This window comes from Lepisma saccharinum, chromosome 17 (genome assembly GCF_977018435.1).
Source record: "Lepisma saccharinum chromosome 17, izLepSacc3.1, whole genome shotgun sequence".
In the NCBI taxonomy this organism is placed as follows: Eukaryota; Metazoa; Arthropoda; class Insecta; order Zygentoma; family Lepismatidae; genus Lepisma; species Lepisma saccharinum.
In genome coordinates, this window is record NC_139245.1 from 13,859,561 (window position 1) to 13,875,077 (window position 15,517).

The following is a 15,517-nucleotide window of genomic DNA, read 5'->3' on the forward strand; positions in this document are numbered from 1 at the left end:
AAAACTGAGGTGAGAGCGGTGATCAAATATTTTGAGAAGAAGAAGTGGACGGTATCCAAAATTCATGAGGACTTGGTGGATACACTAGGGGACACTGCTCCTTCATACAGTATGGTGAAGAGATGGTGTCGTGAGTTTAATTGTGGGAGAGAGTCGTGTGAGGATGAACATGCAGGTGGAGCACCAAAAACTGTCATGGCGACCGAAAACATTAACCAAGTCCACGATATGGTGCTGAAGGAAAGTCGAGTCCGTCGTCATGTTGCTGAGATGTGTGGCCTGTCATATGGCACTGTCAAAAACATAATTACCCAGGAATTGCAAATAAAAAAAATGCTGAAAGATGGGTCCCTCGAAACCTCACCCCAGATCAGAAGCGTACCCGAGTGCTCATTAGTCAAGAACTTCTCGACAAGTTTCGTGCTGATATAGACGATTTCCTTGCCCGATTTGTAACTATGGTTGAAACATGGGTCCATCACTTCAACCCAGAAACAAAATCACAAAGCATGGAGTGGAAACACCCACATTCTCCACCAACGAAGAAGTTCAAGGTGCAAACGTCAGCCAAGAAGGTGATGGCCTTAATTTTCTGGGACTGCAAGGGTGTCCTTCCTGTAGACTATCTACAAAGAGGCCAAACCATCACTGACACATACTACAGTGACCTAATCAAGAAATTACGCGATTCCATCAAGAAAAAAGGCGTGGGATGTTGACTCGCGGTGTGCTCCTTCACCAGGACAATGCATCTGTCCACACCTCACGCATTGCGAGGGCCGCTATTGCAGATGCATCATTCGAATTGTTGCCCCACCCACTCAATTCCCCAGATTTGGCCCCCAGTGATTTCCATTTGTTCAAACATTTGAAGAATGACAATCGTGGGCAGAAATTTTCTGATGATTCTGAGGTGATAAGGGCTGTGGACTCATGGTTGGAGGACCAGTCGGAAGAATTTTTTTTGCAAGGTATCCAGGCGTTGGAGCACCGATGGGAAAAGTGCATTGGAGTTGCAGGGGAGTATGTTGAAAAATAAAAACAAAATTGAAACCCTATTGCCGCTCTTTCTATGTTAGGGTCAGAGCAACCTGATCGCCCCTCGTATGCTGCAAAATTTAGACAGTAAAAAGGACTAGCCAAAAAAGGGGGTGAATGGTCTTCGAAGTAGGATTCTGGGGTACTAAGGTTGCATGAATGTAAATAAAACAACAGTTTTAAATTTTGAATGTTTATTCTAATCTACCTTACAGAAACATTGGAATAAACATTCCTTGAGTAAACTATTAAGCAAACACAAATTAAAAGCAATGGTAACATGTTCTGTGCTACAACTTAAATCTGAGACAAGGATTGGGAATGGAAACACCAACCAAGTTTCCTTTTCGGGAAAACATCTCGACACTTCCAAAGAAACGAAGCTGTTTTTTATACTGTGTTTAATTTGTAAACAGTTAACATCAGCAAAAGCACTGACATAATACTTATCTGTCTCCCTAATTAGCACAGAGGAGAGATTTTTTTACCTGTGATGTTACATTTGCAAATTCATTACAATAAAATAAACTACATCATTCATACGACATCCACACACATGCACGCACGTTTGGACTTCTGTGTGGTTACTTCATACAGGTATATACACATGCAAATACTCTTTATGATCTACTTTCAAAATATCGCGGCTGAAACTAAAAATGTATCTCATGCATTCAGGCACCGAGACAACGAGGACTAAAAGTAAAACATGTATTAAGTACATACAATTATTTTTCTATTACGCTTAAGGTAAGTTTTTCTGTACAATCAGAGCAAAGTAAGCAATTGTAGTTTGAAAGCTGATTCAGTCTTAGTTTAAATGTTTGGTATTATGCTACTGTTTCATTCAGCCAAAAGGCAATTATAAAACAGTATGCTGTATCAAACTAGGAATGCATCTACTCTTTATATGAAACTAAGCTTGTTTCATGGTGATTTATCACCCACTTATAAATATGCAGTTTTTTCTTCCGCAAGGAAGACATTATTTTCTTAAACTGCTCGATAGGATTACATCCTAGTTAATAATAAATGGACGCTTCATACGACCAAATCAGCAAAATTCATGAGCAGTCTTTTAATTATGCAATGTAAGAATAATTTACGTATATTTCCTTTATGAAATCTTTAGCTTTAAAATAACAAACAAAAAAATTGAGAGAGTTGATAATTTTTTAAATTATGCTGCGTTGTGCATGTCAAAATGTATTATACAAATTTAAAGCTGCTATTTTAAGACAATTCTAAAAACACTTTAGAAGCGCAATTGAGCATTTCCACAATTTTTTTCTCTTCTGTTCAATATTGGTTTATTAAATACAAACAAATGACTTCCATGTGTTTCTATCCTTTTCTTCCAACACTCCTGAAATAATCATGAGAAACTTGGACATGAGAGAACCAGCCTCACTTACTGGAAGTGGTTGGGATTGTGTTATCAAAACCACACACACTTTCTCTCTCTCTCTCCTCCTCACAGACGGGTAATGTTTAAAGGGAAAGCCATAACTCACAAATTATGCAAGAGTTCAAACTGCTCTTCCCAAAAACCTCCACTTTTCCCTTAACTGTGTCCAAAGTTCTGCTCAACTTTCTGAAGAATCTTCTTCGGACTGCATTCTTCTTCGCACGCCAAAACCAGGTTCACCGAACACTGCCTGCGCCTCTTGTGGGTTTCCGTTGTGCTTCACAATGTACTTCCTTCGAGCTTGCATTAAGAGATTATCCTTGCGACGTTTCAAGATCCTCTCTCGCTCTGTTGACGACTTTGAAAACCTGCCTCCAAGATTATGTGGTTCACCCACACTAAGAAAAAGATTAAGAGTGGGGTTACACAAGACACTGTATCACAGTGAAGTTACCACCAAAAATATATTGTTCTAAAATAAGTCAGGACATGTGTTCATATCTTAAGCAACAATTAGTGTGTTCTTAGAAAGTAATACTTTATTTTCCCCTCTAAATTTTGGAACTGTGCATTCTTATATTGTATGGTAACAACAATTTTTAAAAAAAATATTAAAAACTTTTATACACCTTAGTAACTTTTTTGCATATTAAACATTCACGTAGAGCATGATTTACTTCTTTAATGTTTCAAAAATATCCACTTAGACAAAGTTAATATCCAGTGTAAGTTTCCAAACAAACAAACATTGTTCTTCAGGTAAAATCACATGGCACTAAGAGGTTAAAATGCTGTAGTTAAAAAGGTTAAAACTTGGACATGTTGTGTCAGCATCGTTTTGAGTGAACAGAATGGAGATGTGGTAGAAACATCAGCTAGTTGCTGGATCAAGTTTTACTAGAAATGTTTATTTGTAAGTTAAATTCCTGTGCTTCATTGTTGGAAACTCCAGGAAAATCATTTCACTATTCATGCTATTTTGTAACACCTAACTGTCTCTCACTAATGTTTCCACTATTATAGTTGACTAACAATGAAGCACACAACTTCCACATACCACGGAACTTTTCCTGCAAAACTTTATCCAGCAACCAACTGATATTTCAACTACATCTCCATTCTGTATACTCCAAATGACGCTGACACATCATGACCCAAGTTTTACCATTTTTAAGTACAACATTTTAACTTTTTAGTACAATTTGTTTTTAGTTGGAAGAATATTCTAATGATTATCATTTTACCTACTAATTTCTTCAATTGCAGTTTTATCTTTGTTTCAATGGTATAAGCTATTGCCTCATGAAAAAGACCAATGGTTATTGGGTGAACTATTGATTGGTTGTTTTAAGTCCACTCTATGTACAGATAGACTAATCAGGACTGGATCTACAGTTTAAAGTCAGATCCGAACCACTGTGCAATATGCGTCCACCATGTATCACAACCGGTACCACTTGGTTACAAGGCGACAACGTTGCTGCTCCAACATTGGGGAGGCCTGTTGACTACATAACACCAATAGATATGTGTATAATTTAATACACAATGTAATTAAAACAGTATAAAAAGTTGTGTTTATTTTTAAAAAGATAAAATCATTACATAACACACACACACACACACACACACACACACACACACAGAGAACTTCTGACAATGAAGCTGTTCATCTTCTACCTACATCCGTCTCCATATAACTTCTGTACTATTTCTAGTTTTAATGTTATCTCTGTTTGACCCTTTTAATCTCCATTTTACCTTACTAAAGAAAAACTGTTTAAGGTTTAAAGGATTGAAACTTTGCGACACAAGAAGAAATACCATCATAATTTATGTAATGATTGTGTTAGAATCTCCAACCTTGTAATGGAACAATACAACATCTGATCAATATCATTAAATGAACAATGTACAGATTCTCATAATCATGTGCCCTGATATAAAATAATAAAAAGCTTAATATATATCTTTCTCATATATTCACCACATAGCAACCAAACATAGTGACTAAATGAATATAGTTTTGGGTCAAAAATTGGTTAGATATTTAAAAATTATAAAACCTGTGTGTTTTTTTCCAAACTGTCAACAGACAGAAAAATTAACCAGATCTTCCTTATAGATTTTCAACAGTGTACATGGTTAATATGTCTAGACTTCTGAGTTGTATAAGGTACACAAACCCATGTTAGAAATTCACAGAGTTAAATGTCCTGTTTTGAAGCCGCATGAGTCTAACCATGAAATAAACACTAAATCTCTGTACACAGAGATAAGGCTAGTCTCAGAAATGTTGAACCAAAAATACAGCAATTTAGATGCCCAAACATGTTTGAAAAACAAGATCTTTTTTTCGAGATGCACTCTATGAAGAACATTGTTAATTGTCCTTGGAGCCATTCCATGTGAAAGTGGAGAAAGTTAATTTATTTTTACTGAAAGTATCACTATTGCATATGAAATTAAAGGGAAAACTATGTAGAATTTGGAATTATTATCACAAACATTAGTTTCACGCAATTTAAATAACATATTGTTTCAAACCTATTACTTTTTATATTAAAAGTGAGATTTTATGTGTGGTGTTCCCACATAATTTAGTTTCATTATGATACAGTATTATACCATAGGAAAACTAAATTAATTCTAATTTTGTTCTAATTGTCTCATTTATTTTTTCTCTATCTTAAGCTCTGAAGTATCCTACTTCATTTCTGAAACAAACCTTAGTCTGAAGAATCTACGAAGTGGTATCAAAAAGTTTCGAGACTAGTTCTGTAACATGCCAACAGATGGCAGCACAAGACTTCATGCACGGTCACAAGCAGCACCGACCTTCATGAGACAGTGTACCAAGAGACATTGTCCTGTGTACATCGGGAGCTGTGCAACTGGTGTTATTTTGACCACGTGCATTACCACGTCTGCGATTTCATCATGAACAGCAACTTACAACAGAGCGAACGTGAAATTCTGCGTGAAACTGGGCAAATCAGCCACAGAGACGCTTGACATGATTTGGCAAGTTTACGGCGATGATGCAATGAGTCCTTCGAGGTGTTTTGAGTGGCATGCATGCTTCAAGAGCAGAAGAACATCATAGGAAGACGACGAGAGATCAGGAAGACTTTCAAGGACCGCAACTCCAGAAATTGTCGAAACCATTTGGCAAATTAAGCTTGAGGATCATCGGAGAACAATCCACAACATGGCTGCCATTGTCGGTGTGTCATACGGAACCAGATTTGACTCCTGCGGATTTCGCCCTCTTTCAGAAGATGAAGATGCAGCTCAAAGGTCGCAGTTTTGACTCCATTGCGGAGATCCAGCTCAAATCACAGAAGGTGCTCGACACGCTTCGAAAAGAAGACTTCCAGGACACATTCCAGAAGTAGCAGGAATGCTGGGAGCGCTGTATTGTTGAGCAAGGGCGCTATTTCAAGGTGATAGTGTGTGTGAATGTAGAAAAATAAAGTACCTCCTTGTAAACAGAGCTAGTCTCGAAACTTTTTGATACCACCTCGTATTTATGATAATTTTCGTAGCCTTTGCATTGTTCAATCATCCTACATATACAAGATGTCACACCTGTCACAAAAAATGTTTATAAAAAAAGTATGTAGTAATATTTGTAGAAACTAACAGCATCTAAAAATCGAGTAAAGGTTCTTTTGTGAAAAAACGAAATTGATTCAGTAAACCCATATACGAGGGTTATTTTTAAGTAAGGTCCATTTTGCAATAAAAACAAAGTAATTAAATGATTACCAAAAAAACATTTATTTTCTGAATTTACATACACTTCTCCATTTGCTACATAATTTCCTTCCTGGTTTAAACATTTATCGTAACGAACTAAGAGTTTTTGGATACCCTCCTCATAGATCTCTGCCGCCTGTGATGATAGCCAGTTACTCAAAGGTCGTTTTCACTTCTTCATCAGTGTCTAAATGCTTGTCGCCCAGGAAGGTCTTCAGATGGCGGAAGAGGTGGTAGTTGCTAGGTGTAAGGTCTGGACTGTATGCGGATGATGATCTGATTGAATCTTTTGGCTGGGAGGTATTCGATCATCCGCATACAGTCCAGACCTTGCACCTAGCAACTACCATCTCTTGCGCCATCTGAAGACCTTCCTGGGCTGCAAGCGTTTAGACACTGATGAAGAAGTGAAAACGACCGTGAGTAACTGGCTCTCTCACAGGCGGCAGAGTTCTATGAGGAGGGTATCCAAAAACTCGTAGTTCATTATGATAAATAGAGAAGTGCATGTAAATTCAGAAAATAAATGTTTTTTTGAGAAACATTTACTTACTTCGTTTTTAATGCAAAACGGACCTTACTTAAAAAATAACCCTCGTATTTCAGTTTTCTGAAAGACTGAGGAAGTCTCAGAAGTGTCACACCTGTTACAACTACAAAACATGTATTTTCTGTAGCTAAAAATTGAGATGGGGGAGGAATATTCTCAAAATAAATAACTTTCATCAAGGAAAATAAAATTATAACACCATTAAGCCTTGTGTCCATGATTATGAAAAACTAAATATGCTGACCAAGGCAGTAATTTATTTTATTAAAAACATAAACTAAAACGTAAGAGTCTGATGAAGACCTTGCTAGAAGGTTGAAACGTTACGTTTTAGTTTATGTTTTTAATAAAATAAATTACTGCCTTGGTCAGCATATTTAGTTTTTCATGAAAATAAAATTACATGAATTGAAAAAGTGACACATTTGAAGGTGCTAAGAAAATAATTTTAAAATAAATGTAAATTTGTCTGAATGTCACACCTGTCACAATGGAATTGCCTGCCCCTTGACTGTAGAAATCCCAATAGAGAATTAATTAAATACTAGTAAAACTTACCTCTGTAACTCCTCTTCTTCTGTAAGGAAATTCGTATCCTCCCAAGATGAAGGTGTTGATGGCATGTTACTTGCATCATTACTTGTAGGTACAGGGTTAAATTCGATTTCTGGAACTTGAGGTTCTATATCAGCATCACGCTGAAACATTGGTGGTGGAGGAACGATTCGCCCATCCAGAACATTTTCGATTGTGAGCTCAACAGAACGTGTGATTCGCAAATCTTCCACCAGACTTGAGAGCGGGAGATGTGGGAACAACTGCTGAACCTATGGAAGGGAAAAAAGTTCCGTAAAGTAACACTAGATGGCTACAGGATAATTCTTATGAATCCCTAGGTATGAATGAACAATACATCATATTGCCAAACAGTCTATATTATTTTGAAATAATAATAATAATTGTTGTTTGAACAGTGACCAATATATTAATTTAATATATATATTTTTTAAAAAAATTACATATTTATTGTATATTACGTTCTATATGCAATATCTTGAATGGATCACCACTTATCATACACACTGCAAGAGTATAATACTGAGAGTGTCTGTGGCAGAGTGGTTAGCAATGGCGGCGATTGGGTTCTAAAACTGGGGAGGCAAAGACAATTTAATTTACCTTGGTAGATAAGGTTTAGCATAGTGCATGAGCAAAAGTGGCAAAAAGTGTGTGTGGGGGGGGGGGGCATCGCCCCTATTTGCTGCCACTGGTGGTTAGAGTAACCAAGCTCCGTAACCAAGTGCCATATGTTCCAATCCAGAGTAAGCACAGATGAGTCACGGCATTTGTCCCATCATTTATTCCATCTGTTCATCATTCACCTTCATTGTCATAACCATAACAACAACCAACATAAGCATGTGACTCCAGAAATTTTTGTATGGGGGGGGGAGTTAGGTTATTGACATAACACTGAATAGTATGCATAATAATCCTGATGATAATTATTATCAACTACTACTGATAAACTTATTTTATTGTAACAACAATAATAAATGGGCGAAGGCTCTTCTACTCAATCCACCAGATGAGTCATTAAGCAGCACAACTGTTTTGGTTTAATTGTTTACATTTTACACCGTTAATATTCTGAATAGGCTATATGGTCATCATATTTTATAACTAACTTATTCACACCTTGTCCAAGAAAAAATTCAAAAGTTGGGAAGAAATTTTAGTCAATGCTGTGTGACCTCTCACATAGAAATCTCATTTTTGAATTCTGAGCAGAGGTGTCCACAGTGGGGTATTGTGATGTGATGCGCCTGCATTATGGGAATTTTGGGGTGGAAAAAATGTTATACCAATTCTATATATCTTCACACAAAAATGGGGGGGGGGAATTGTTTCTCTGATTTACTTGTTATTGTTTTAGTTATGGTTATTATGTACAGTTTTTCTACCTACCTGTGGGTGACCGCAGCGATGGGGTTGAAATGACTTTAGAATCAGTTTGGTTGGGGAGGGGGGGGTGCTCGCATTAATACAAGGTTAGTCAAGCAGACAAACTGCTAAGAATAAGATTTAGTACACTAACAATGGCAGTGAGTCCAAGCAGTTTTGTGAATGTTGGGTGAATGTTCTACCTTCTGGGGGGAGGGGAGTTCATCATAGGCCTTGGGAGAGATGGGCACCCCTGATTCTGAGAACTCACAGAACCGTATATTCCTTGAATTAAGGAGCAGAATAGGAAAACGAAGTTTGGATGAGCTTCCTGCCATTTACATTTAATTTTTCAGTCTAATGTATTTTCACTTTCATGACTGTGCTACAATACAATTGAAGTTACAGACTTGTATTTCTTTTAACACAAATAATGGCAATTTTTAGTAGACTGACAAGTTTGGCCTCTGCTCGTAATGTCCACAGTCATGACTAGGTAAGTAGAAACGTAATAGAAAATAACAAAAACTGAAAGTAAAATAGCTGCTTACTTGTCTAGCCATTGCATCCAGCTGCGATGTTTGGGCAGACTGCTGATCTGATCTCAGCAACTGGGTGTGAGTGACTTCAACAGAAAAACTTGGCAACCATGAAACATACCGAGATCCTGCAGGATAAGAACCCAGAGACATTATATTGCAACTACATTACGAAGAAAATTATTCGAACATTTCCACTTTGCATGCAAAATGACAGTAAAATTGAAAAATATGAAAAAAATATAGATTTAAGTTTCTATCTCTACTTTTGACAAACTTTTTTTTTTGTGTTTCAGGACTCCCGCTTATTTGCCATAACTAATTCCCTAACGATTATTTCATTCTTTAACATGCTAACAACCATGTTAAACTGCACTTGATATTAAAAATAATAAAGCTTATTCAACAGGTTTCAAAACAAATGAACAGCAATCTATATACATAAAAATGGATGTATGTGTGTATATATGTATGTATGTTTGTTCCCGCATAACTCTCGAACGCCTGGAGCAATTTCAACCAAACTTGGTACACATATGATTTACAATCTGGAAAGAAATACTGTGGGGGTAAGACACCCCTGGGTGGGGTGGGAAGGGGTGACATGTAAATATAATCGAAAATGACCGATATTAGTGTGGAATCCATAGCTTTCGGGGTCGCTAAGATGAATAGTGAGTGACACTCCCAATGCCGTTCAATTTATTTATTCTTCCTCCTGAAGGTGAAACTAAAACTGTTGTTTATAATCAAGTTTTCAGTTAAATTAATATTATAGTTGTAAAAGATTTTACTTTATAATTTGTATACTGTACTTATACTCTTAAATACCTGTAAATAAAATTAGTTACATTTTACACTGTAGTTAGAATTCATTATTTTCCTGTCTGTTGTAAGAACGGTTCTAGAGGCCGAAACACGCCCGCTCCAATAAAGGCGATTTTATTATTATTATTATTATTGGAATAAATAAATACCTGGGCAACACTGGGTAATCAGATAGTAACCTATAAAAACATTTCACATAGAATATCTCCCACAAAGAAGGTGGTTAAAGAAATGGTGAAATTTACTTTCATTACCAAATTCTGACAAAAAAAAATAATTCTGTAACAAACATCCTTCTTTTTACCAACTTACTGAAATCCATCAGCAATAGCCTGTTTGAGAATGTAGTCTTCATCAGACAGGAAATTGTATTAATTTCTCACAAATATAGTAAAATAGGGTCAGCCTTGTCAAAATAATACAATAGTTGAAATTCTGTTACTGACGGTACTACTTGCATGCATCACACTAGAAAAAAAAATCAAACTGCATTTATATTTGCTACTTCTCTAACATCTAGAGCACTTTTACAAATTTTCATGGTTGTGCTTACCATCGAAATGAAAGAAATGGTTAGTAGGTCTGCGGTTAGCAACCTGGTTGTTGCCTTGGTTATCTCCAGCCAGAAGATTATCCACTCGACTAGCACTGTCCATGCTAGATGGACTCTGAATGCTGAGAACCATTCTGCACGTTGGACAAGAGGTATCTTGCTCTAGCCAAGATTGCAAGCAAGAACTGTAAAAACAAAACTTATTAAAGCTACTAATGAATAAAATACAATGGAAGTACACAAAGTTTATGAAGGCTAAAAATTAGGAACATTCTGGTTTAAAAATTTGTACATAGACATCAGGTATTTCTTTCTCCAAGTCCAATGCATAACTAATGTATTCTTATTTCCGTAGTTTTCATTAAGAACATTAAGTATTCCATTGATTGAAAATATTTCTATGCAATGGACTGAAGTGATACATGTTAATAAAATTGAGGGAAATATAAAAAGATATACATGAGCCAAATATTTGTTTCTATTTGTCATATATAACAAATAAAGTACATTAAACATTTGGAAAATGCATTCTTAAATTTTAACCTGCCAAGGAATTTTGGGAGCTGTTAAGTTAGACAGGGCCTTTAATGTGTTGTACACACCCATATATAGCATTCTTTATTACAAAGTATCAGAAGAGGGGAAATTAATGACTTCCATAAATGAACCGGAGTAATTAAAACTCATTCCTTCATGTTAATTCATATTCTTTTAGTAAAAAGACCATTTGCTTTGGAAGCATCAGGGGAAAAGAAGTGTCCAGCTAAATCCATATCAGGGCTGTATTTGTCAGCTATTAAGAGAATGAAATAAAGGTATTCATAATTGAAAGTATGCTTACTTGTGAAAAAGATGACTACATGGCAATTTTCTGGCAGTCTCCATTTTCTCCCAGCAGATGGCACAGTTATCAGAATTAGCTGCAAGCTCTTCTGCAGAAGCCATAGGATAGCTGCAGTATAATTATAACATTTTAAGTATAGTATAATCCTTATTAATTTAATAATGTTAATTACAAAAAGGTATTATATAGGACTACTTCTACATAATGAACTATTTCTAACAGTTCTCAATAAAAAGAGTATGCACATATCCATATTACCTTTCAATGCATCATAATGTAGAGCTATCACTATTAAAAATCTGTACATGTGATGACTAAACTTTATTTTGTTTATCCCTTCATCTACTTCTTCACTTCACCAGTCATCCTTATCATGAAAAACAATCTAGAGAAGCAGAAAAACACAGTACAACTACTCAAAATTCAAAAAAAATATATACAGTGGAAACCCAATTTTACGTTCCTGGATTTTAGGTTTGCCTGCATAATGGTTTTCCAATGGAGGAAAATGTAAAATTTTTTTCACCTTGTCCTCTGAAAAATGCAAAATAGAGGTTTCACTATATATACGAGGATTAGAGCAAAAGTCATGGCAACTATTTCTTCCCACGATAATGCAGGACAGGCAAGAAATTGCAAAATATACAATTGGAAGGTCACGATATATGCTAACGTTTAATGTATGAATTTTGAACAACATAGAGAGAAAAATACAAAATACGTCCAGTCACAGGACATCCTGAACGTTGCATGTCGACAGTTGCTTCTCTTCCATGCCCGAATGCTGCTGTCCACCTCGCAACAGTTCGGTATGGTAGAGCATCATTTCCTAAAGCTTATTCATCCTGCAAGACTGTTAAACACGCACTGACTTCCCACTTCCCCAAGTTCAATGTCTTGGCAGCCACTGCCATCTAGTGGAGTCACAATACACTGCATGTGACGAGGTCTCTACTGTATATTTTAAAATTTCTTGACTGACCTGCATTATCTTGGAAAACAATGGTTGCCATGACTTTTGCTGTAACCCTCGTATGAATGTAGAAATTAGTCGATATAGTTCAAAACCTGAAGTCCAACATGTGAAACTTGGTAGACATCTCAGGAAGGTCTGTTATATTATAAATTGTTCAGTAACAACATCTCTTCTGATAGACCTTACCTGTTTAGCCATTCGATGCAACATTCTCAGATTACGTAAGATTTTTAAAATAGTCAGTTTTCATTTGCCATCCTTTCCTGCCTTTGACATTCCTTTTTAAAATGAAAATAGGGTGGGAGTGGGAGTCTGTCCCATCCAATGCTCTTTAGCTACATAAGAATATAATAACTTGATTATTGAAGAGAAACATCATATATAATTTGTTCACTAATTGGCATGTTAAACAGTGTATTCTTTAGTATAAGTAGTGATGTTTCACTTCGGTGTTCAGTCCCAGGTTCAATACCTGATGGAGGGTGTCTCCCACTTTAAACTGTAGGTCCAGTCCTGGTTAGCCTATTTGTGCATAAATTGAACTTTAAAACTAAATTCAACCCTTCAGTGTTCAGACTCAATAGAGTTGAAAGGAAAGACTATTACAATGAACTACATATGAAAGATTAAGATACTCTACAATATGTTGTTCTATTGGTTAAATTACAGATAATTTTGCAGATATAGTCTGTAAGTTAGTTCAAAATTCTGCCACTGTGGCTACTGTTTGGACAGGTCCGGATTTCCCAATAGGCCTCATAGGCCCGGGCCTAGAGCGGCACTTTGGTAGGGGCGGCACGATTGTTTGTTTTAAATTTATAAGGAATACCTGCCTCTTTTTTTCTCCGGCCACACGAATGAAATGACTTAATGTAGTTGTATTGTAAATATAAGTTAACGAAGAATATTTCTTAAGAGAGATAGGCTAGCAGGGCTAGGAACTAGTTTACTAATTTGTTGTTTTAATTACCGACGTTGTTGATTCGAATGTACAGTATTGTGCTGAGCCGGGTCGGCGCTTGCGGCACGAACGTGGAGCCTGCCGCTTGCTTTTGAAAGACAACACCGGCTTGTCTGTGTTCCAACGCCAGCATGACCGCATATCAAAAGCACATGATTTGCGTTGAATTGTTGAGAATTAAACTGTCGGCGGAAGTATTATTAAAGGGGTTTCACACTGTACTATTCTACTGTTAGTTGCTCGAGAATATTATTCAAGAAGTAGGTGGTGTGTCTTCTCTGAAAAACAAGGTAAATGTTAAAATGTAATTTAATAATAATAATAATAATAATAAATTTTCTTTATTCAGCGGGCGAGGTTCAGCCAAGGGCTGCTCTGCCACCTAACCCTTGTCAATATGAGAATACATATGAGATGATTATAAACTTATGGAGCAGTAAGCTAAACGTAAAATAATAATAATAATAAAAATAAAAAATGAAGAAAGAAAAAAATACATAGGAATTAGTTGCAAAAAAAAGTGTAACTAGGAATAAAAAAGACAATAGTAATAATAATACAATAATACAATTCCTTATAGTGAGTGACTTGATACCTTCAGTATGTGCCCCGACTCTGCCATTGTTCCATTAACAGCAGATCTTTTATTTTACCTTTAAAATATAATGGGTTTTTTACACTAGCGATATTTGCAGGCAATGCATTCCATGCTTTGGGAGCCGAAAAGGAGAAAGAGGATTTGTAGGCCGTGGTAGAGTGATGGGGTAAATCGAAGTTGTTCCGCTTACGTGTAACATACTGATGGATTTCCCTACGGGAATGCATCTTCTCAAACAGGTACTGCGGTTTACCTTCTGTCAGTATGCGGCGTATGAAACAGAGATAATGCAACTTCCTTCTGTTTGCCATGGTAAGAACCTGGTTATTATTTAAGAATGGAAGAATATGATCGGATCTTTTTGCTTGAAAAATGTATCGGAAGCAGGCATTTTGCACCATTTGTATTTTTTTACTGAGCTTTTGCGAGAGTTGAGGGCCGTAAACATTATCACAATAATCGAACAATGGGTAGATTAATGCTTGGATGAGTCTTAGCTTGCATTCCGCAGGGAGGAAGTCACGGAAACGATTCAGATTCCTAAGTGTTCCATAAGCTTTCCTACATTGCGTCTTTACATGTTCTGTCCAATCAAAAGTTTCGTCAAAAATCAGACCAAGATTTTTAGCAGTGTTATTCCTGACAATGGGCAAATTGTTTATTTTGAGCTCGAACTTAATATTTTTAATTAACGACCTTGAATAATTAGAACCAATGATTATGAAAGTGGATTTTTCTGGATTTATTTTAAGACCGTTAGATACACACCAGTTACTGACGATGTTCAAGTCAGAATTTAGTGACTGAAGCTCATGTTCCAACGAAGCGTAATGATCTGAGAAATATAACTGGGTATCGTCTGCGTAAAAATGTGGAGTGAAGAATTTTATAACTTGCTGCAAATCTGCAGTGTAAAGGGTGAAGAGGAGGGGGCCTAATATCGATCCTTGCGGCACGCCTGCTTTCAGCGTTATAGGTTGAGACACGTGAGATGGTGAATTATGTAATACGACCCTTTGACGTCTGTTAAATAGATATGTTTGAAACCAGTTTAATGTTGAAGGAGAAAACTTGTAATATTTAAGTTTGGCTAATAATAAGTCATGCTGCACAGTGTCGAAAGCCTTACTGAGATCCAGAAGTACTAAAATAGTGACTTGCTGTTTATCAATGGCATAGAGAATATCATCCACAACTTTAGCAAGAGCAGTGGCTGTGCTGTGTTTCTCACGAAATCCGGATTGCAGCGGGGGCAGTAAATTATTCGTGTTAACGTAGTTTAACGTCTGCGAATGCACTATTTTCTCGAGTACTTTAGATAGCACAGGCAAAAGACTGATAGGCCTAAAGTCATTGTAAGAAGTGGCGATCTGCTTTTTCTGAAGTGGCAGGATTCGTGCTTCTTTCCACATTTCAGGAAAGACGCCACTGGAAAGAGAGGAGTTAATGACGTGCGTTAGCGGAGATAAAATATAAGGCAAAGAAAGTTTGAGCATTTTAGTGCTGATACCATCTA

The 15,517-nt window shown here is 36.5% G+C and overlaps 1 protein-coding gene across 1 annotated transcript in view; it reads right to left on the bottom strand.

The window, feature by feature from the left end:
* Window positions 1-2,528: 2,528 nt before the first annotated feature.
* LOC146001531 (E3 ubiquitin-protein ligase AMFR-like) overlaps window positions 2,529-15,517 on the bottom strand; it is a 113,603-nt gene continuing 100,614 nt past the window's right edge. The window contains exons 5-9 of the mRNA XM_083138955.1: window positions 11,464-11,574; window positions 10,623-10,807; window positions 9,254-9,369; window positions 7,317-7,585; window positions 2,529-2,844 (exon numbers count right to left, since the gene is read on the bottom strand). Of these exons, the coding sequence (XP_082995081.1) occupies window positions 2,625-2,844; window positions 7,317-7,585; window positions 9,254-9,369; window positions 10,623-10,807; window positions 11,464-11,574 (901 nt within the window). The 3' untranslated portion in view covers window positions 2,529-2,624. The remainder of the gene's footprint in view (window positions 2,845-7,316; window positions 7,586-9,253; window positions 9,370-10,622; window positions 10,808-11,463; window positions 11,575-15,517) is intronic.